This window comes from Pleurodeles waltl, chromosome 6, assembly GCF_031143425.1.
Source record: "Pleurodeles waltl isolate 20211129_DDA chromosome 6, aPleWal1.hap1.20221129, whole genome shotgun sequence".
Classification (NCBI taxonomy): Eukaryota; Metazoa; Chordata; class Amphibia; order Caudata; family Salamandridae; genus Pleurodeles; species Pleurodeles waltl.
Window position 1 is genome coordinate 818,619,383 of NC_090445.1, and position 24,465 is coordinate 818,643,847.

The 24,465-nt window shown below is 43.4% G+C and overlaps 1 protein-coding gene across 1 annotated transcript in view; it reads left to right on the forward strand.

Moving 5' to 3' along the window:
* CFAP43 (cilia and flagella associated protein 43) overlaps nucleotides 1-24,465 on the forward strand; it is a 505,375-nt gene that overhangs the window by 368,815 nt on the left and 112,095 nt on the right. The window contains exons 24-26 of the mRNA XM_069239443.1: nucleotides 4,394-4,600; nucleotides 5,977-6,066; nucleotides 6,661-6,741. Coding sequence (XP_069095544.1) covers nucleotides 4,394-4,600; nucleotides 5,977-6,066; nucleotides 6,661-6,741 — 378 coding nt within the window. The remainder of the gene's footprint in view (nucleotides 1-4,393; nucleotides 4,601-5,976; nucleotides 6,067-6,660; nucleotides 6,742-24,465) is intronic.

Genomic DNA, 24,465 nt, shown 5'->3' on the forward strand with positions numbered 1-24,465 from the left:
GCTTTTTAGTCTGAACTTTGTTCGCAGACCCAACTCCAGGGATGGTATTGCTTGGGTATCTATTCAAAGGTAAGGAATCTGCAACTAGAAGTCTCTATCAGATTGACTAGGTACTTACATTCGGTAGTGCCTTATCTGGTAGAAACTATATCTAGCTGCAGATTCCTTACCAACCCACCCACCCTCCTCACTCTGTGAACTGATTTCTAGGAGCAGGTACTCCCCTTTCAGGGCCCTAGGTTTGACACACCAGTAGTCAGTGTTCTTCATGGCTATGCACTTTTTGCCTGGAAAATCGTGAAAAGAAACTGACATCGGCTTACCTGGGTGGTGCCTATTAAGACCCACAATGTCATATCCGGTGCTGACGACAACTGACACAGAGCCGATTGATGCCACCTAACGTTGCACAGGGGTACTGCTCACACAAATCATCCAGATCCAATCTGTCACCTCGGGAGAATTAAAAGGAAAGGAATCTGCAACTAGATATAGTTTCTACCAGATAAGGCATTACCAAAGATTATTAACATGTCCTTCCGACCCACAAAGGACTAAGCAGATTGTTATGTGCAAACTACCCTCCAAGAGTTATTCCAGCCCGAAGGTGAAAAGACAGTAGTAAATGTACTCCATCCTAGCCTTGGAGTAAGCCAAGCACCACATATGGCTATTCACAGGTACTGCAGTAGACTCCCATAGAAAATAATGGAGACATAGATCAAAAAGAAAACCCTACAGGAAATAATATTAAATAAATAAAATTAATTCAACGTTTAAATATGTATATACATATTTATGTTTATACAGATATATATGTATATACCTCTGTGTGTGTGTGTGTGTGTGTGTGTGTGTGTATGTGTATGTATATATATATATATATATATATATAAATATATATCACTTTGTGCAGTGATTTTCTTCGTTGCAGATAGCCTCACCAAAGCAACTCTCCATATCACCAAAACGCTGTGATGTCAAGAACAGGGTACTTCAGCATCAGTTCAATAATTTATTAGAGCAAACAATGCACCAGCTACAACAAGACATCAACGCATTTCAGCTACACGCCTTCCACTGGACAGTCCTAAACACCACAATCCCCATGTTATAAACTGTAGTCCCTCTTCTCTTTTTTCACCCCCTCATCTTGCTTAATGGGCGCCCTCTTACAGTGGTCCAAAAAAGCATTGCATTAGCTTATATAAATCTGAGATTTCAACACTATGTATATCCAAATGCACAGTTATAAATATATTAAATCCTTATTTGGTACAAAATAAATATCACTAATGTGCAGTAAAAGCTAATCAATCCTTTGGCCATTGCAATATTTTCTATTATCTTAATATAGCAATATTGCTTAATACATGTGTACGGTAGCCTCCAAATTTGCCACATAGGTGCCTTTGTGGTGGTTGATAAAGTGCTATGTGCAAAGTCAGTTAAATTTCAGGAATTTAAAAAAAAAACATTTCAGTATATTGCATTCAATGACAAACACATCATCAATTATCTCATCATTTCTGCATAGTCACTCCAATTTCTACATGGCAATTACTAAAGTGCTTTATACGAACAAAATTAGATTTAAAAAATCAATGATAAAACCTTAATGCAAAGTATATATATTGCACTAAACATGAGGCATATTTGCATATATCTTATGTTATGTACGCATCTCCAAATAACCCGATGAAGTGCCAAACTAATACAATAATATACATGTTGCACTACATCTGAAATGGAGGCACAGTACATGTGAAACACATCATAATCCATGTGCCCCATATTATCATACCATGCTATGCATAATCCAGACTCCATCCCGGGGTAACTAAAGTGACATGTGCAGTGCAAACTGTATGTCGCAAAAAATACATTAGCGTTTTCTAAGAACAGTTCATATAAATAAAGTGCTGCCTCCAGTCTTGATGTAGTGCATCGAAATTAGGAACTCAGCTCATCATACCACATTATTGCACTATCCCAACAACCATCAAAGCTAAATCACAAGACAACTAAAGTGTCAAGTGCTGTGCAACTGACATTTCCTTGATACAGTTCAATTAAGCAAAGGCATGCCACAGAACATCAGCTTCATGGATCTGTCATCCCTAGTGAGATGAATCAAAAGGGGCTATTAGATACAGAGGGACAATTTAAAAAAATCACTGATTGATATATATCTAAATATATATCAATATATATATATATATATATATATATATATATATATATATATATATATATATAAGCATATATATTCACTTATGAAATCATGCTGAGCTCCTAAATAGAGTTAATCATCAAATCATGAACCTTGTCAACATGTGCAAAAACATGTATTCTTCATTAAAGTGCTCTGAAAGTTTAGCAGCATATCATGAATTTGGCAATGATATAAACGCATTCCCTCATGGAGCTATAACATGCTCTTGAGGCTTCGCTGTGATATCTGAGGTACTCCGGTGCTTCAGCAGCATTCTGTTAATTGGGAGATATTAAGAATTATTCTATGTACTGCTTATCGCATCCCAGTCCCACAGTACAGATACTCTACCTTTTTTTAAATCTAAATATGGACATATATTTCTGCATCAAGGTTATGTCCCCATGGTTTCTCAGTTCCTAATGAGAGAATCATCCTGGACTCGGCCCTTCTCAGTTCCAGTTCCCTGTCCCCCCTCCGTGTATCCACTTTTATATGTTTGATGGAGTAGAAGGTTAAACTCTTACAATCACCATCATCAACATCCCAGAAATGTTTAGCAATCAGATAGGTCCTGTCCTGATTCCTGATGGCTCTCAAGTGTTGCAAGAAGCGGACTTATGAATCTTTCTTCCTTCATATCATTTATGGCATCCACATTGAAGTACATATGCCACAAACTCAGTTATACAAGTGATTCTTTCTGACATTGAGCAGAATCTCCCCTCAAATATTTCATAAGAGTACATGCATGCTTTACAAAGACCACAAAACCAAAACCCCAGACTCTTTTTAGATATTCATGTTGACGACTTTTCACAAATGTACTTCTGGTGAGAATATTTCCCAATGACCTTGGTCTACTGAAGATAATCTGGGGGTGCGGGCCAATTCTGGTTTTGATATGTTCATCCTGTTGCTAGACATGCCAGTTCCGGGTGAGAATAGTTTTAATCACTTTATGCCCTTAACTAAATTCCAGAAAGAATCTAATAGGAGATGGTTCAGTGGGTTGCTGTTCTTTGGGGGGTACTTCACCATGTAGTCAATCCTCTCTCTTTTTACTCCTGACCCTCGCAAGTGCACCATGTAGGTCTTTATGGGGATGTCTTCTTTCCTCTAACCTGCCCATCATCATAGAGATTTCCCTCACAAATGCTTTGTCATTAGAACAAAGCCTACACAGCCTCAGAAATTGACTGTAGGGAATGCCCCATTTAAGAGCTCTTGGATGGTCAAAAGTGCCGTGTAAGATGGAACTGCAGGCCGTCGGTTTATGGAAAACATAAGTTTCCAGTTTTCCTTCCTTTGCTTCCAATAGGACATCCAGAAACTCAATTTTGGTATTACTCCAGGTAGCTGTTAATTGTATATTTAAGTTGTTTGCATTCAGTTGCTTTACATATTCTTGTAGTTGACTCTCTTCCCCAACCCATATCAGGAACAAATCATCAATAAAGCGCACTCATAGCATCACTTTATCCATATATTGGTTGAACTTGTCAGACCACGCCACCACCTTTTCTCACAACCCATGTAAAGGTTGGCATAGGTTGGCGCAAATGAAGCCCCATTAGCAGTTCCTTGCTTTTGAAGATAATATTTGTTGTTAAACAGAAAGACATTATGCATCAAGCAGAATTGTAACATGGACATGAGCATATCTGTATGTTGTGTATATTCGATGGAGCAAGCTCTCAATAAAATAATGGCAGGCCTGTATGCCAAATTCATGCTTGATAGATGTATAGAGAGATGTGACATCCATAGTAATAATGAGGTAGCTGCTCAAACAAAGAATATTATTGATTTTGCCTAAAAAGTCGGTGGAGTCTCGTAGGTAAGAGGGGAGCTTGGTGACATATGGACACAAAAATAGATCTAAAATTCTTGATGTATTTTCCAAGATGTGCACTCTGCACAAAGACACACATAAAAAGTGGTTCATGTGCTAGCAGGGTCACGTGGGCATCAACTACTTGAATTGGTTTTTGCGTCATTAGCTGCTTCTGAAAATATTGGCATAGTGAAAGAGAATCAGCCAGTCTGTAATCTTCATATTAATACCATAGTTAGCAACAGAATAAGGTGCAGTAGAAATGCCTTAAAACGTGCACGTTAGACAGGACATTTACAAATAAAATTAGTACTAATACATGTCCTTGTCTGCTGTTGCAGGATATCATTCACCGGATAAAAGTATCCTTTAACAAACAGTTCGATGCTGTCTGTAAGCAGAAGGAGCAAGAAATCGCACGTGTAAAGGAGAAAAACGTGAGGATCAAAGAAATCTTACGAGAATTGGGCTTGGAAGATAAAGTAATGGAATTCAGCTTTACTGACGATGAGAAACCCGAGAGGGCTCTTACTGTTGAAGATTCAGAGGTATAAGAAAACATTTGATTTGTTTATGGGTTCATATAGATGAATGTGGCCAAATCTACAGCAGGGTAGTTTACAACCAGGCAGTGGGGAATAGCAGGTGATCGTATAATCAAGCCAAAGTGTCAGTACAAACAATTTAGGGTCTGAAAACGGGTAGTACGGAGAACAGCCTTTGGTTTTGGGAGATCATGGCTAATGTTGAGTCCAGTTCTTGATTTTTGCAGCCACAGCAAAGTGATATTTTGCCTTCCTCTTCCATTAAATTGAAGACCTATTAAATGTCTCAAAGAGAAACTTGCCTCTCACCCCTCCTGCCAGAAGAACCACAGGCCTTCCAGTAAAATCAACACAGGTAATGTGATGATATATGAAAGGTTTCTCCTGTTCCTGGAGGCACACACAAATGGTGCAAAAGGAATTTAATTTGTTATAAAGTACCAAATCCTGGGTGTGAGCATGATAATCTTAGTTAATTCAGTGTTTAGCAAGTTTCCTTAAGGACAGTCTCTAATGGTATAGACCTCCTTCTGGCATATGTGGTGCCTTCAGCTATATCAGTTTGTCTGCCAAGTGGAAGTGTTTAGAGTATTGCTGTTTTGTAAATTATACAGAATATCTTCAATGTAATACTCACATCTAGTGGGAAGCCACTGGGCAATCTGTGTGAAAGTGGGTATTGATCTGGCTTTTTCACCATAGTGATGAAGCTTGCGATGGCATGGATGATAACCTTCTGTAGTGGAAGAGTAGATGCTAAAAGGCTGACAGGTGCAGATTTCTCACAACTAATATGTGAAAGGATGAGTATTTGAGGAGCTGTTCCGTTTTCCACGGAAGGCATCAGTGCCATCGCTAAACTGCATAGTTGAGAGACGGGATTACTGTATTGATTGTAATGTCTTTGAGTGGGAGAGGCGGAGGTTGAGTGTGAAGGGATATGACTTGTGCGGCGAGCCATGGAGTTCATCTTAGAGGTGTGTTTTAGGATCACCAGTGCTAAGGGTATAAAAGAGCAAATCAGTGGTCCACTGTTGCCCCCTTTTATTTGACGTACATGCCCCTTGTATTCCTTGGATCTTCTGAGTATTTGAGGGACTAAGAGCTATTGCAACGTAAGCAGTGCTCCCATTTGACGAGACAGCAGATTCCAACATATCAGGGCCTTGTAAGACAACACTGCTAGTTCAAAATACATTTTCTTAAGAAGGAAAGACAGTATGCATCAGGACAAGTGTAGCCCAAGATACATATATTTTTTATTTCGATTCTACACCAGGCCATTGTTTACGGGTTATGTTAACAAGTTAGCAACAACTGAGACACAAACCTACAGTACTTGCTGTGCAGCCCTCCACTAGATTCTTTTTCCATTACAGATAAAGGTAGACAAATATTTGACCCCGGAACAGAAGGCAAAAGCAGAGGAGCAAGCAAGGATTGAAGAGCAAAAGCGACTTGAAGCACTGGTATTTTTTTGACCTATTTATTTTATTTGTTTACGCAGAAATCTGCCCATAATTGTTCAGTATAGTTTTCTTGCACTGAAATGTGCCACTGCAATTTATCTGTGATACAGCCAGACAATTATGTGAAATGCTAAGGGGAAAAGTAACAAAAATAAACAAGACGTGGAAACTGAAAAGTAGAGCTCCTAATTTTCATGGGATTTTGCCGAAGCCAAACGTGGACTGCATTGATGTTATCTGTGCAGATATTAATCCACAGGCATACTGCTACAGAAACAGCATTGTGTAATAACCGAGTTCAGCCAGGCGCACTAATCATGCTGGCCTGTTTTGAACTTAACTTAAAGTATATTTCTGTCCTTTCTCTGTCGGATCCACCATGGGCATCATTTTGTAGTACCTCTTTAAGTGCAACTGTGTAATACTTTTTATACCGTGTCGGCCCCGTCATACTTTGTTTTAGGTGGTCTCTGTACAATGCACTGTTATGAAGTATTAGTAGTTCTATGAAATGTATGTAAGTAACCTATGCTAATAAAGTATCCTTCACACTGGGAAGGTAGAGTTGTAACTAGTACTTTTTGCTCTCCGCAGGCAGATAATGCAAAGCAGCGAGCACTGATTGACATGATGAATGGAGTCCTTGAAGTGAAAAGGGAAGACATCTTTAAAGTGGTAAGAGTTCTACCAGCTTGGTAGCAGATGGTATAATACGTATTCATTTTAATTCACACTATCATGTTAACACAGCCATAAAGCATATTGATAGTCTGAATATGGGATAGTTCACATGACCAGTTTCCTACTGCAGATTTTCCCTTTTGCTGGGTGGGACTATGGAAATATTAATAGCTTCCAGTCATGTGGGTATCATAAGTCCCAACGCAGTCTGGTGCTAAGTACAATAATGAGTTAGTCTGGATAAGATTTCCCAAAATGTGTCGCCTTACTCCAGATTCGAAATATTCTATCAAATGCATTTAAGTCATAGCTGTGAAGGTTCGTTATGACCACTGCATGAACTGCCGGGGGACGTTTCCTTAAAGTCAAGACTATGGGCCTCATTACGATTTTGGCGGTCTGACCACTGGACTGCCAATACGGCAGTGGGGAGGCGGCCACCAGGCCACCGGCCTCCCCACGACCGTATTATGATGTTTCCGGCAGGCTGGGCGGCTGAAACAGTAGCACGCCATTGGAGAGAGCAGAGGCCAATGCCACAGCACACTCAGAATGTGCACTTTCTGCAATGGCAAACAGTGAGGATTCTGAGTGTTCTAACAGAGGGCCCCTGTTCTGCCCACAGCTGTTCCTGGGCAGTGTAGGACCTCCCCTGTGGCCCCAAATCTGCCAGTGACACCGCCATGAAAAGGTTAGCGGAAAGGAAAGTCGTGATCAGCACGGCGGTGCTGAACTCAGCACCACCATGGCTGACCACGATTTGCACTGGCACCAGCCCATCAGGATTTCTGATCCTGGCGGCGATGGCATTGTTCTGGTGGTCCAACGGTTATGGTGGTCCATGGACTGCCATACTCGTAATGAGGACCTATAATCTTTGTTGTAGCTTGGAATCCAAACCTACATGTTTTAAAAAATGGAGACAAAGGTGCTGCTGTGCAAGTGTAAGTGTAAAAGTCACATAATTAGCCTAGGTTTCTTGCTTGTATTCATAGGCCTAGGAGTCAGTGTCAGTTTTTGGCCTTTTGGGGTGCTGGACATCTTACTGTTTCTGTTTCTTTGCAGTCGTAGCTTACACTTGTAAGTTTGGCATGTCTCCAGACATGTAAGTCTACACTTTTGAGTAACTTTACTTTTTAGATTTTGTGAATAGCCAAAATCACTAACTTTACTCAAAACTGTAACAGTAAAGTACATTTGTAAACTACTTACAAGTGTTGGTTACATTTTTGAATAGCCCCAAAGGAAAAGAGTGTTATTATGAGGCCAGGAACAAGTATTTCTCCGGATTACTGACAGCGCATGAGATGTTTTTTCTATTTTAAATGCTGTTCAGGAACTTTCAAGACAATAGTGGGGCAGGTATCCCTCAGTTTGTTTAACAAAAAAATACAAAGTACACTGGTCGTTTGGAAAAGGAGTCATCTTTTGACAAACAGCACCTACACTTTTCCCTATAAGCCATGGGGACAACAAAATAATGGATATTATAAATAAAGTATGTTGTACTGATGCTCCTTTCTTGAACTCTGCGAAAAGTTTAGGGGAAGCAATTCTACAAATATGATAAAAAATGAAATTGATTCTGGTCTTCTCTCACAGTTTTGAGAAACCATAAACTTCCTTTCGGGAATGCAGGTTATCTGTATGGTCTCCTAATAGCTGACCTTAATTCTTTAACTACTCTGTCTACCGGCAGAAAATCCAAGAACACAAATTCCATGGCTAAGAATGACTTTCTTTGGTTCTCTTCCAGGGCTCCCTCTTCAATAGTCATAAGCACTTAGTAGTGGGAGGACCCCATAATACTTCTTAGCTACTATATATATATATATATATATATATATATATATATATATGAATATATGAGAGAGAGAGAGAGAGAGAGAGAGAGAGAGATATCGATCTGCAGCCTATAGAAAAGGTTGAAAAATTGCTAGGTTACATTTATCCTTTAAAACAAACATGACTCAATACAATACATGTTAATAATGAAAAGCTGACCATAGGAAGCTTTTCAGAAAAACTTGTATTCAAAAGGAAAGGGAATATGGGACACTGTCACCCAATAGGCTGCTGTCCCAATAGAAAGCATAAAACTGGCACAGTGCCTTTAAGAATCTCACTGTACCTCCTGTCTCCCATCATGTTCCAAAGGTGACAGTTAGGTCAGTTCATTTTCCCAGCTCCTTCAGTTAGGATCCAGGGGTACTGAGCTCTCTGTTTCTGATGGATACAACTACCTGTGGATTCCTCACCTCATGAATACTCCCATGGCGTCAGCATTTGACGGAAATCTTCTTACTAGTCTCTGCACGTCGACGAGGACGTCACTGTCTCGCACGCGACGCCGTCTGACGCCATACAGGCAATAAGAGGTCCTCGACGACGTGCGGACGTCAGTTCCCTTTTTTCCGTGCATTCGAAACGGTTATCTTCGAGGGAGCAACTGTTACTCTTGCGGTTACAGTGTATATCTTGCTGCGTACTTCTTCTCTGTGGAAATAATGTCGCAGAGAAAGTCTGGATTTAAGCCTTGTCGTGAGTGTGGAGGCAAGATGTCGGTGACGGATCCTCATTCCGATTGCCTTTGGTGTTTGAGCTCCGACCACGACGTCTCGACTTGTGATTCGTGTCAGCACATGAATCCGAAGGCCATTAAAGAACGCGAGGCGAAGCTGTTTATGGCCAAATCAAAGGAGAAGCATCACAAGAAAAAGTCTTCTCCAAGACATCGGCGTCATCGAGACTCCCGGCGCCGTAGAGAATCTCGGCGTCATTCAAGGGAGGCTCGTTCCAGGTCTCCGGATCGGCGCCGGAGGACATGGGAGGTCAGCCCCACGGTGACGCCGCATCCTTCGACGCCGTTGCTCTCTCCGACGTCTCCAACTTCGCCTGGACAGGCGTCGGTGATTGAGGTATTGGAGCCTCAGGTGTTTTCTCCGGCGCAGACGCCGAGGCCGGCGTCGGGGTCGCCTCCGAGTCAGGCACCCCAGTATCCGGCTTTTCCCACCCCTGGAGCCGATAGTTCCGCATTCTTGAATGCGATGTATGCCATCTTCCAACAGATGGCTCCAGGGGGTGCTCCGACTGGGCCTTTGGCCTTTTCTTTGGGTGATCCTGCGCCTCTTCGGCCGGCACCCTTTATGCCCTTTCTCCCGTTTGGGAACGTGGGCTCGGCGCCAGTGTCGGCGCCGGTGGCCGCTCCGATGGCTTCGGAGGGATTGGCCCCAGGGATTTCCATCCCGTCGACGTCGAGATTTCGGCCTGTGACTCCGGTGGGTCCATCCGTTTCATCTGCTCTTCAGTCGGCGCCGAAGTTACCTGTGGCGCCGGATGCGGCGTCGGTGGCTTCGGAAGATCGGCGCCGATCTCCGACTTCGGCGGAGGTGTTGTCGACTCCGCGGATTGAGCAACGACTGCATTCAAGGAGGCGTGCTCTCCGGGTACTAGAGGAGCAGGAGTACCAACGAGCCCTAGAGGAAGGAGAGCTAGAGGACTCGGGTGATGGGCTGCGTGGACTGGAGTCGGCCAGTGGGCTGGACACTTCCCCTGAGTGGGACCTTTCGTCCCCGGGGGAATATACCGAGGAAGCTGCTTCCTTTCATACAGTGGTACGGAAGGCAGCTAGTTTTTTGGACCTGCCTTTGCCGGTGGTGGAGGCGAAACAAAACCTTTTGACAGAGGTGTTGCATCCGGCCTCAGCCGCGGCGGAGCCTCTATTACCTTTTAATGACGCTCTGCTGGATCCGGTTTTAGAGGTGTGGAAGAAGCCGGCATCTTCCCCAGCAGTTCACAGAGCCGTGGCCAGGAGGTATCGGACGGCTCCAACTGATCCTGGTTTCCTATCTAGGCACCCTACGCCGGAGAGCTTGGTTGTGCAGGCCTCCTGTTCGTCCAAATCAGCGCCTGGTTCTTTCCCGACGGTGCCTGGGGACAGAGACTCAAAAAAGCTAGAGGCGCAGTCGAAGAAGATTTTTTCGTCCTGCAGTCTGGCGTTAAAAGCCACTAATGCGACCTGTATCCTGGGGAGGTATATTCATGCTCTGATGGATGACATCTCCTCTTCGTTTACAGAGCTTCCCCAGGGTCTTTTGGATCTTGTCTCTGATGCACAGGCTGCTGCGACCCAAATTATCCAGACGGGACTGGATACCACCGACTCGGTAGCCAGAGCAATGGGCACAACTGTGGTGGAAAGGAGACAGGCCTGGCTACGTAACTCGGGCTTTTCGGCAGATGTACAGTCCACATTGTTGGATCTCCCGTTTGATGGGGACAAACTGTTTGGGGCTAAGGCTGATTCGGCCTTGGAACGTTTTAAGGAGAGCAGGGCCACGGCTAAGTCGTTGGGACTCCAAGCTCCTTCTTCCACGGCCTCTTCCAGATTCTTCAGGAGGTTTCGTGGATTTGGGCGTGGCTCTTCCTCCTCTTCCTTTCGGGGAAGATATCAGCAACCTGCCTCTTCCCACCCCTATAGATCTTTTAGGGGGAGGGGTAGGGTCCGCACCAGGGGAGCCTCTCAGCAGCACTCTGCCTCTTCCTCATCCTCTGGCGGGGTGCAGCAGGGGAAGCAGCCTTAGGCTTCCACCATTTCCCACTCACTCCTCTCCTGTAGGGGGAAGATTACAGCATTTTCTCACCAAATGGGAGACTGTTACGTCGGACACTTGGGTTCTCAGTGTTGTGGGAAAAGGCTACACCCTTCCCTTTCGGGAGTTTCCGCCCCTCATCCCGCCCCGCCCTTCGTATTGTTCACAAGAACACCTCCTGTTGCTAGAACAGGAGGTAGAAGTCCTCCTTTTAAAGGGCGCGGTGGAGTTGGTCCCGGAGCAGGAAAGGGGTCAAGGAGTTTACTCAAGGTATTTCCTGATTCCCAAGAAGGATGGTCGTTTGAGACCAATTCTGGACCTGAGGATCTTGAATTGGTTCCTCAAGCAGGAAAAGTTCAAGATGCTGACCCTAGCACAGGTGCTTTTGGCGTTGAACATGGAAGACTGGATGGTGTCTGTCGACTTGCAGGATGCTTACTTTCATATCCCGATACTCAAGTCACACAGGAAGTATCTCCGGTTTGTGGTGGGATCGCAACTACCAGTTTGCGGTCCTTCCATTTGGTCTTACTTCAGCACCTCGAGTCTTCACGAAGGTGATGTCGGTGGTTGCGGCAGAGCTCAGAAGGAAGGGGATAGCAGTATTCCCTTACTTGGACGATTGGTTGATCAAAGCCAAGTCCCCGGAGCTTGTGTTGCGTCATCTGCAGTCAACAACCCAGTTGTTGTTCGACCTGGGCTTTTCGGTGAACGAGCCCAAATCTCACCTGGAGCCCTCTCAGCGCCTCCTGTTCATAGGGGCAGTACTGGATACGACATTGGGTCGGGCCTTTCCTCCGCCTCAGCGGATTCAAGATATTCAGGATTTGGTTCCAATGTTTCGAAATGGAGCGGTAGTTCCAGTCCTCAAGGTCCTTCGTCTGCTCGGTCTTTTTGCCTCCTGCATTCTGTTGGTCACGCATGCTCGCTGGCACATGAGGGCTCTTCAGTGGTGCCTCCGAAGGCAGTGGTCTCAACACAGAGGGGATCTAGAGGGTACTGTCAAGATCTCCAGAGATGCTGCTGTGGATTTGAAGTGGTGGATTGCAAGCAACAATCTTTCACAAGGAAAACCGTTCCAGCAGTCGCCACCAGTGGCCACAGTCATAACGGATGCTTCCACTCTAGGGTGGGGAGCTCATCTGGGGGATCTGGAGATCAAAGGTCTTTGGTCTCCAGAGGAACAGATTTTTCACATCAATCTGTTAGAGTTACGGGCTGTACGTCTGGCTCTCAAGGCCTTCCTCCCTTCCCTTCGTGGTCAGTCGGTACAGGTCCTAACGGACAATACTACCACGATGTGGTACATAAACAAGCAGGGAGGAGTGGGGTCGTACCTTCTCTGCAGAGAAGCTCTTCGACTATGGTCCTGGGCAAAGGACCATCGGATTTGCTTGATAGCAAACCATCTGGCCGGAGTCTTGAACGTGCGTGCGGACAGTCTCAGTCGCCACTTCTCGGCAGACCACGAGTGGCGTCTCCATCCAGATCAAGTCCGTTTAATCTTCCAGAAGTGGGGGTTTCCTCGGGTAGATCTGTTCGCCACTCGAGAGAACGCGCATTGTCCGTTGTTCTGCAGCCTTCAGTATCCGATGCAGGAAGCGTTGGGGGACGCGTTTCAAATGACCTGGTGCGGCCAGTTGCTTTACGCGTTTCCTCCCATACCCTTGATTCCTCGAGTATTGAGGAAGATTCGCCAAGACCGGGCTCTAGTAATCGTAATAGCTCCGGATTGGCCAAGGAGGGTGTGGTACTCCGACCTTCTCCAACTCTCAACGTGCCCGCCGCTCCGTCTTCCTTTCAGGGCAGACCTCCTCTCGCAGTCACAGGGGCAGGTTCTACACCCCAACCTCCAGAGTCTGCACCTACATGCCTGGAGATTGAACGGGGCAACCTGAGTTCCTTCTCTCTCCCGCCTGAGGTAGTGGATGTTATATTAGCGGCCAGGCGACACTCCACTAAATCTATCTACGCTAATAGGTGGTCTAAATTTGTTGCGTGGTGTGGAGAGAGGCAGATTGATCCTTTACAAGCTCATCTATCGGACGTTTTGTCTTTTGCTCTATCTCTGGCGCAGAAAGGTTGTGCAGTGGCTACCATTAAAGGTTATTTATCGGCCTTGTCAGCCTTCATATGTCTTCCAGACCAACCATCTTTATTTAAATCCCCTATTGTTATCAGATTCTTGAAAGGTCTTCTAAATCAATATCCTCCAAAGCCATTCGTTATGCCGCAATGGGATTTGTCCTTAGTCCTGACTTTCCTTATGGGGTCCCCTTTTGAACCTATGCATTCTTGCCCCTTGACGTATTTGTTTTTAAAAACAGTCTTCCTGCTAGCTATAACATCAGCAAGGAGAGTGAGTGAGTTGCAGGCCTTATCAGTAAAACCCCCTTATACAACTTTTTATGGGGATAAGGTGGTGTTGAGGACCAAGGCTGCTTTCCTCCCGAAGGTTGTTTCACCCTTCCATTTGGCTCAGGCAATTACTTTGTCCACGTTCTATCCTCCGCCTCATCCTTCCAAAGAGGAAGAAAGACTGCACCGTCTGGATCCAAAGAGAGCGTTGAGCTTCTTTATCGATAGAACAAAGGATTTCAGGCTGGAGGATCAGCTGTTTATTGGATACGTGGGCAAGAGGAGAGGAAAGGCAGTCCACAAGAGAACACTATCCAGGTGGGTTGTTCTTTGCATTAAAATATGTTACTCTTTGGCAAAGAAGGATCCTCCTGAGGGCATTAGAGCTCATTCCACCAGAGCTAAGTCGGCCACTTCGGCCTTAGCCAGAGGTGTTCCTGTGGTCGACATCTGCAAGGCCGCAACTTGGTCGTCCCTTCACACTTTTGCAAAACATTACTGTTTAGATTCTGAGGTTAGAAGGGACGGCCATTTTGCACGGTCAGTGCTGCAGGATTTCTTGGTTTGACCATTTAGGCACCCACCGCCGGGCGTGGTACTGCTTTGGGACTCTATTCATGAGGTGAGGAATCCACAGGTAGTTGTATCCATCAGAAGAACGAGTTACTTACCTTCGGTAACGACTTTTCTGGTGGATACATTAGCTACCTGTGGATTCCTCACGGTCCCACCCGCCTCCCCGTTGCCTTTATGGTCTTGCCAAGTAATCCTTGAGTGCGCTCCTCTTGATCTTTGAGGGTGCAATAGATGTGTATATATAATATATTTATATATATGTGGGTATATGTGTATATATCTTTATGTATATACTTGGTGTGTGTATATATTTTTAAAAGAAAGAGTTTTATATATATATATATATATATATATATATGTGCATAAAAAACATTTACAGTTATTCATACAATGTGGTGTATTTTTACAATATAATGGATGTTGCTTTGTTCTTTCATTGCATTGCCTGGTTGTTCTCATGCACGTAAAAAATGATTGGTACTGACGTCCGCACGTCGTCGAGGACCTCTTATTGCCTGTATGACGTCAGACGGCGTCGCGTGCGAGACAGTGACGTCCTCGTCGACGTGCAGAGACTAGTAAGAAGATTTCCGTCAAGTGCTGGCGCCATGGGAGTATTCATGAGGTGAGGAATCCACAGGTAGCTAATGTATCCACCAGAAAAGTCGTTACCGAAGGTAAGTAACTCGTTCTTTTGACTGTTTCTCAGAAAAAACGATATTAAACCTTTTCAAATCAATTTCTTTCACATGTACCAGTATTTGTAGTACTGTTATCCTGCTTTTTTGACAGAAAATAGTTTTCTGCTAAAAATGCCTTCATTGTTTGTGAAGTGCCCTTCATGTGGCAAGGAAAGAGCACAAAATGATCCTCACACAGTTTGTATAGTTTATCTGCCAGAATCTCATCGCCCTGATTCCTATTCTTACTGTCAGGAGCTGTCCAAGCTCACTTTGAAGGACAGAGAAAAGATCAGGCTGCATGGGACTTCAGGAGAGAGGAACAACAAGAAGCCTTGAGGGACACCATTCTTCCTCTAAAGAGCCCTCCTCTCATTCAAAAACACCCCACAGAGGAAGATCTGGAGAAAAGCTTTAGAGAACAATATCCAGGTCAACACCAAGAGGTAGGACGTCAATAAAAATTCCTCTGTGTTAGCCATTGACATTGAAGACGCCGTCAAAAGTGGGGTCAACTCATCCGTCGATGACGGAACATGCACGACACTCAACGTCGGGAGCTACTTCATCGTGAGGGCATGTCATCAGTCTTTGTCACATCAACTGTCAACATCCAGACATTACTCGAAGTCAAGACAGCCATCGCCGGTAAAGTCAATGCACCAGCTCATAGACATTCCTTGATGTCGAGGCGCACGCCGTCAAGGCATTTGTCTGCAGAGAATATCCCATTGATGTCAAGAACACGGTCCACATCAAAAAAGAAAGGAACCATCTCACCGTACGACATAGAGGGAGCAATTTTTTCGGCATCAACACAGGCACAGGCTGCGGAAAAGTCTCCAGATGCCCAAATCACTTCGATAAATCTGATCTCTGCAAATCCTCGATCACCCTCTAGATCTGCATTGCCTTTGAATGTGTCTCCAAGGTGGCTTCAGAGCCTAAATAGGAGGCCAGTGCCGGCAACATGTAGTGACCGTAGTACAAAGTCATGGGAGAAGAAAGCCAGTCCACCCAAAGGCCTTGAAAGAGACCAAGTGGTAGAGGCTGAAAGGACTAGTGCAGCAATCCAGTGGAAACCAGGTAGCTGAAACTGGAACAAAAACACAAGAAAATTATTCCAAGAAGCTAAGAGTAAACCATCAATAAACTCTTAAAGTGTTTTGTCATAACCATAATTGTAGGCAAAGCCATATATACAGAAAATGAACTGCTTCATAACTTGGAAGAAGAAAGACACCACAGTGGATTGGGAAAACCTATAAAATTACAGCAATAGGCAATCATAGCAAATTGGGCATTACAGCTTCCAAGCCCCGCCCTCAACAAGCCTCATGATTTCCTGAATCCAACCCAAGGAAACTCTGCCTTGCTGCCTCTGCAAATCTGTTCCAGAAAAGAGGAAAGCAGTATTTATACGACCAATAAAGATTCTTGGCCACTGCACACCCCAATGAAAACTTTTCTAAAAATTCACAAAGGGGAAGAGGTGCCCAAGGGACCTCTCTCGTTTGTAAATGCGTTACCACCCCTGTAGGGAGCTGGGTTCTGGTTGCACTACCCCCTCCACTTTTTGCCTGGTTTTTAGATGAAACTTCAGCTGAAGTTCACTGGGTTCCTGCTAACCAGGTCCCTAGTGCTAATGTTCCTTCCCTAAAACAAGACACCTTGTTACTTGATCCCCAGGCCCTTCAGCCTCCTATAAGTCCCTAGTAAATGGTACCCTTGGTACCTAGGGCAAGGGCACTGAAGAGGGCTCCTCAGAGCTGCAGCACAACTCGTGCCATTCTGAGGGACTCAGCACCAACCTTATGCAGACTGCCATTGGGAGTGACAAGGGACTCCAAAATTGAAAACACGACATGGCACACAGCCTGTGTGCCATGTCCTCTAAACATGCATGCAATATATGTTAGTTGCTCCTCTAGCAGGCCTTACAGCCCTAAGGCAGGGTGCATTATATTACATGTAAGGGCATATCTGCATGAGCAGATATGCCCTACAATGTCTTTGTTGATTCTCAGAAATTGTAAGCATACAGGGAAGCCATTTTAAATGCATGTGCTGGACACTGGTCATTATGAGTTTCCCAGCTACATGATGGCTTCTCTGAATCCTGGTATGTTTGGTATCAAAGATCTCAGAATATTAATCCCTTACTGGCCCCAGTGATGGAATTATTAAAAAATGCACACAACGGACACCTTAGAGGTACCCTCTGAAAAACTACTAGTGTGCTGACTGACTGGTCTTGACCAGTTCAGCCACAACAGACATGTTTCCGGCCCCCCAAGGTGAGAGCCAGTGCTCCCAAGGGCCTGAGACGAAGGCCTACTCTGGGCAGAAGTATGATCACCTCTCCCAGGCAGAATGGACATTCCAGGGTGGGAAACTTCAAATGCCTTGCTGCCTTTGTAATGCAACACTGGTCTCTCCAGATGATGAAGATGACCAACCCCCTGCCCTGACCACACGTTTGGCTGTGGCACATGGGAGAAATTTAGTTAAATTAGGAGTGCTCACTTCTTGCCAGCCCCACCCCTGTGGTAGATGAGCTGAAGTGGGCACTACTTGTCAAAATCCGCCATCGTGTTTGAAAGGAATTAGGCCACTAGGGTTAGGGTTATGCCCACTTTCCAGCAGAAGTGGTCATAGAAAGGGTGTAGTCACCCTAAGTGTGGGCAGCACATTAGCTGCCGCCTGGCACTCCCTGTAACAAACCTAAATTAAGTATTTAGGGGGCGCACCTGAACTCTAGAATTGAGATTTTGCCAACCTTAGAAGACCCAAACAAAAAAGATTTTCACTCGTAGAAGAGGAAAATAAGCAGCTGACCTGGACCAAGCCCCCAGCCTGCCAGCTGACCTAAAGAATCCTGCACAAAAAAGGCAACTCATCCAGCCTTCAATAAAGACTCGAGTCTCCTGTGGGCACCGGACTTGCCCTACACCAAGAAACTCCAAGAAACAGACTCTGCAGCTGCTTTAAACCCAGAAACCTCACATCAGAAGTGACTACTGCACCTGACATCCACGACCTGAGGTGAAGCCAACAGATGGTGCCAACGCGGGTCTCCATCTGTCCATTGTGGTCTCACCCCTCTTGGACTACCCTGAGATGCCTGCAGCCTCTGCACACAGGCCCCCTCTCCCACCGGCTTGTGGAGAGAAAGAATCCAACAGCTACAGCAACCACAGCAACCATGACCCGTGACCCCAGCTGAGATGGGTCATCGGTGTCAACAGCGTCCCCCAGCTACTAGGAGCTCGAGTCAACCCTGTCCACCCTTACCGGACTCCCCCATGATGCCTGCAGCCTCAACATACAGGACTTCCTGACCGCGACTGCTCCCGGACGTGAAAACCGGGCGCCTAAGGACACCTCTCCATCCGTCGCCCATGGGCACAGGAGAAGAGGACCAACGGTGCACCTATGTCCCCAGGCACCCCAAGTCTACTACCTACCTGCTTGTTGTCCCTAACTGGCTTCCAAGCCATACCCTAGCCATACCCTGCAACCTGTCTTCACGAGGACCAAAGTCCCATAGGAAACCATTGGGCACCTAAAACCTTACTGCACCTATGCACCCGGCTGCCCCAGTGCTGCCCGGTGTGACCTGTTGGTGTGGTTCTGATTAGTGCCCAGTACTTACCTTAACTCCCTGAGATTGGCTTCATAAGTCGTTGTTAACCATGTGTTTGCTGAACATTGTTTTCCTCCTTAGGATAACTTGAGATAATTGCTCTGTGTTTGTTTCTGAAACTGCAAATGCTTTATGCTTAAAAGTTTACTTACCTGATTACAAAGTTCTTGGGTGTGAAACATATATAAAAAGAATTGTTGTTTTTCTAAATTGGTCTCAGATTTATTTTTTAAGTGTGTGTCTCATTTATTGCCTCTGTGAGCACCACAAGGGCTTAGCATTACCCTCTGATAAGCCTAACTGCTCGCCCACACTCCCACAAATAGATTATTAGTCATATCTACTTTTGCCTCTGTAGATCCGCTGGACACTCTGCACAGTGTACTTCATTTTAGTGCTCAATATAGAGAGCCACCTTCCTACACACCCCAACTTTGGAGCTTGGTAACTATTCAGTGGTTTATGACCACTATTTCAGTCATAAATCATTGATGCATATGGATAAGAATCGCTTTTTGGAAGGGACACCTGCAACACTCCCCTTCCAGATAGCAATTCCTATTGATATTGATTGATATTGAAAAGCTCCTATAGCGCAACGACTCGCTCTCAGAAGAGTGTCTTGCTACTGACAAGCGGCACAGTGGGATTTAAAACAACCACGTTTTTAAGTGCTTTTTAAATTGGGAAGGTCAGGCAGGTGCGAATGTACAGGGGGAGTTTGTGCCAGTGAAATGGCGCGAGGTAAGAAAATGATTGACTCTCCATATGTGGCAGTGCGAATACTCAAAATCTGTAACAGTGCTTTGTTTGTAGAGTTGAGCAATCTGGTGGTTGATCATGAAAAAGTCTAGGGTATAGATAGGGAGGTAGTGAGTATCTTATTGCTTTATAGGTCAGGCAGCAAAGTTTGAAAATAGTAATAAACCCATTTTAGGAGTTGGTAAAAAAGTGAGAGACTCATAAAATGGGTTTAGTACATTGCTTAAAGTAGTTTTTTAATTGCAGCGTTTGCAAAAGGAAAGTGCTTTGTACATCTTTGTACACCTGGCTCTTAATGTATAACCTGATTCATAATTATTCCCTCATGGCTAGAGGGCCTCTTTAGCACTGCTGAAGCACTGCTCTTCAGGGCGTCTAGTTACTTCACTTCAAGGAGACGAGATAGGCAGGCAGAAGCACCAGGTTGTAATGTCATCATTAAGGGAAGAAGTAGTTCTCTCAAAGTAATCTTTATTTCAGCTTGTAAATAGTGTTCAATTAAATGATTTGTTGCTTTTCCTTATTAAGGGGAGTCTCTACACCTAATTGCTGGGATTTCTAGCTTGTAATGGAAATGTCCCTTAAATTAGCAACTTTCCCACTTTCTTGAGAGAAGAAGGCCATAAAATCCCACGAGGACCATTGAGAGTTCCTCTTAACGCCCAGTAGCCTAGGTCATGTCAGAAACCATGGCTACCAGATAAGTAGGCAATAATATATTATAATTTTCTCTTCTCCTTAAAAGGGCAAAGGGTTTGACACCTATGTGTTTAGACTGAGTGAGATGTCCTCTTTACCTATGACTTACTGCCCTCCCTCAATGGATAAGGCCGCAAAGGAGTGAGCCGAGAGAGTTCACTACAGAGGTCACCAATTACTCAGTAATAGGGACTTGGGGCCTCATTACGAGTTTGCTGCAATCCTGGCAGTCGGACCGTCAGTTTACAACCCTCGGTCTGATCGCCAGGAGCCCACCGCCTCCTCTGGGAACAGGGATCCAGTCAGGTTGTGCTGAGCACAGCTTTCCTTTCAGCCAGCCTTTTCATGGTGGGGTCCACACCATGAAAAGGCTTGCAGAAAGGCTGTGGCCCCTGCACTGCTCAGGACCTTGTCATGGGCAATGCAGGAGCCCATTCCGAGGGTGCTGTATGCAATGGCATTGACCTTGTAATACGACGTTCCCGCCGGTCAGCCCGATGGAAACACATCGTAAAACGGCAGTGGTGACGGCCGCCTCACCACCACCATATTGGAGTTGTGGTGGTTCAACTGCCCAACTCGTAATCAGACCTTTGGTCAGGTTGTCAATCTTCCTGTCCATTTATCACTAAAAGGAGGGCAGTTTGTTAGATCCATGGGTTTTGCTGCTGCAATGCTGACCTTTTCAGACATAGGGCCTGATTTTAAGTTTGAGGGACGTATTACACTGCTACAAACATGATGGATATCCCGTCCGCGTTATTACAATTTCCTTTGGATATAATGGGATTGTAATACGGCAGACAGGATATCCATTACGTTTCTGATGGAGTCATAGGCCTACCAAACACACATGCGCATTTAGGTTTCTCCAACCTGGCTGTATACACAGGCGAGCTGGAGAAACAGTACAGACCCCAGGCTTGTGTCTGAGCGGCAGTGACTGCCGCTCAAACGAACCTGATGCTGCTTACATGCTATGTTTAGCATATAAGCAGCACCAGGATTGCTGGGGAGCCTGTGTTGGTGTCCCAGCCAACGTTGGGACACCACAAGAGCAGCGAGGAGGCAGGAGACGGCGTCCGGAGACGTGTGGCACAAGATAAGGCTTTTTTTTTTTTGTTTTTTTAATGTTTCCCCTGTCGTCCCCCACCCCTTGATATATGCGGAAGCTGCCGCTTGCTCGGAAGCTGGGCAGAGTGGTAAGCAAAGACAAGGTGACAAGGGTGCTAGGTTGGCAGGCATCCTGGGAAGAGTAATGAGCAGTCTTTTTTTAATGCAGAGCTGGTAGCACATTGTGTTTGAGGAATGAAACGGTGGCATGACAAAACTGAGTATTAATGAGCCCTGGGTGGACAGGGTCCAGTGCAGTGCAGGCATGGTGCTCAGCACTGTAGGATGTGGGGTGTCCAGAGAGGGTTATTAACTGTGTAGTAGAAGTATTCTGATTTTCTTATCTACTCAAGTGGATCTTTCCAAAGAACACCATCTCAAGGTTGACCTCAGCATTCTCTGATACATCCTATACAAGTGCTACAGCACCACAATGCAGGAGAGCCCTCAGTAAACTGTTAGATGAAATTTAAAGGTGGCCAGTGGTAATAATTGGACAATATACCAGATCAGAAATATTGAGCTAAAAATATATTGAGTTTTTAATATGTGACAGAAAATATTGTGAAGCAGAAATATCGTTGACAAGAATAACGATTTTTCAGATAAGTAATATCGTTTTAAATAATATCTGTGTTATTAATATTGTTTTCAATAATATAGTTGTGAATAATATAGTTTTTTAATTATCTCAATTTTTTGTTCATATTGTAATTGCATATGTTATATATTGTTTGTATAATTGTTGTTAATAATTTTAAATATAGTTTGTAATTTTAAGTTATGTATAATTTTTATTTTAACTGTTAATAATAATTTATAGTATCGTAGGGCGGTGTGAGGTTTGCAGGGCTACAGGGTGAGAAGTTAATTAAGTATAATTAAATACAAATTAATTTGTAATAATATTTATTTAATCGATAATTATGTAAAGTGTGTAATTATCCATTTTTTAATTTTATGTTAGGTTCGGGTTAGTGAGTTTGTAGGAGTATAGGATGGGAAGTTCATTATTAATAAATTAATAATGAATTATCAATTGTGAACGTATCTGGTATTTAATTGATAACTATGTAAATGATGTAATCGTTATATTTTTTAAATTACATTTTAGGTGTGGGTTGTGTGGTTTGTAGGGGGATAGGGTGGGAAGTTAATTAAGTAATAAATAATTGACAGTTGTTTTTTATTAAAATAAATTGATTTAAGATTATGTAAATTGTGTAATATATTTTTTATGTTATATTACTTACAGGTTGTTTGTGTTTGAAATAAGGGTTGGACATTTTTTAAGTAATTAACAATTATTACAAATATTTTACTAATAATTATTGCATTGATTATATAGTATGTTAATTTGCTTATATTTGAATTCTGGACTGCTAGGTTTGCTGGAGTTGAGTGTGGGAATTTAAATAAATAATCAATTAATCACATTTTTATTATTGCATAATCATTGTTAACAATTATGTAAAAAAAATAGGTATAGTTTTTATTTTAACAGTTTTATAGTTCTGAATAATTAATAGACTTATTAAAATGTGTTATCCAACACTTTCCCTACTGTTGTATAGACTGGTGTGGGAATAGTAAATTGTATCCCAGCAGAGTCCAACGCTTTCTCCACCATTGCACAGACTGGAGTGGGAATAGTAAATTCTGCCCTTCCGGAGTGCAATGCTTTCTCTACTGCTGCACAGACTCGGGTGGGAATAGTACATTTTACCCCTTGGGGTCCAATGCTGTCCTTACTGTTGCACATACTGGAGTGGGAATAGTAAATTTTACTCCTACCGAAGTCCAACACTTTCCCTACTGTTGTACAGACTGGAGTTAGAATAGTAATTTTATCTCTCCGGAGTCCACTGCATTCCCTGCTGTTGCTGAGATTTGAGTGGGAACAGTAATTTTTACCCCTCTGGAGTTCAACGCTTTCCCTACTGTTGCAGAGACTGGAGTGGGAATAGTAAATTTTACCCCTCCAGACTCCAACACTTTCTCTACTGTTGAACAGACTGGAGTTGGAATAGTACATTTTACCGCTCCAGAGTCCACCGCTTTCCCTACTGTTGCACAGACTCAAGTGAGAATCGTAAATGTTATCCCTCTGGATTCCAACGTTTTCCCTACTGTTGTACAAACTGGAGTGGAAATAGTAAATGTTACAACTTTGGAGTCCAACACTTTCCCTACTATTGCACAGACTGGAGTAGTAACAGTAAATTTTACTTCTCAGGTTTCCAATGCTTTCCCTACTGTTGTACACATTGGAGTGGAAATATTATATCATTTTTTCACAGATTTCACTACTTTGTCATATTGTTTGTTATATAATAATTTTATCATTTCATTTTATATTATCTGCAAATATGTATATTATGTATGTTTTATTATTTTAGTCAATATTTTTAGTAAATGTCTTTCATTTTTCAATGTATTTAGAATTGTACATTTGACATATATATATATTTGTGCATATACATATATGTATGTATTATGTATATGCCTTTTGTAGTGGTAAATTAAAAAAACAAACACAAAAACGTTAGTATGATGTAAAATATGTTTTATCATAGTGTAATTGTATTTATATGTATATATAAACATACACAAATATTTGTGTGAATGTGAGTATATATATATATTATCAAATGTTACTTAAATGTATTTATTTTACATTACACTAATGTTACATATTAAAATATTTCAGATTTACTATAACAAATGACATATTCATGGTAAAAATCAATATTTTTGTTTTATTTTTAAACTATCAGTGTGTAGCTGTATTTTATTTTCAACATTTTTGTACTTACCATTATGACGATAAGGAAACAATATTGTGTCAACAATATTTTGGACACAATATTTGTATGTCACAGTATTTGTGTCATTGATATTATGTCAGTGATCCACCGTGGCATTGGTCTGTTGGCCTATTTTCTGTATCCTGGTCAGTTAGAGTAGTCAGCCCCAGCAATCTTATCTCTCCCACAAACCCTAAAAACCCCTGACCCCAATTCAGCACCAGGCTTGCTATGATAGCTAACTGCTTTCCTCTGAGTCCCTCAAACAGAATACCAAATCCTCTTACCCTGATACCTAGCTGAGTACTGACCATATGCAAAGCATATGCAACAGAAATAATACAAAGAAAATAAAAAGGGCCCCTCTTCTCAAAGGCATTTTGGTGATATTCGGGTACTATTCATTTAATCATTTAATTTTTGATTGGAATTTTGAATGAAGACTATAGAATAACTATTCTCTGTAAATCCCTTACTAATGAAAA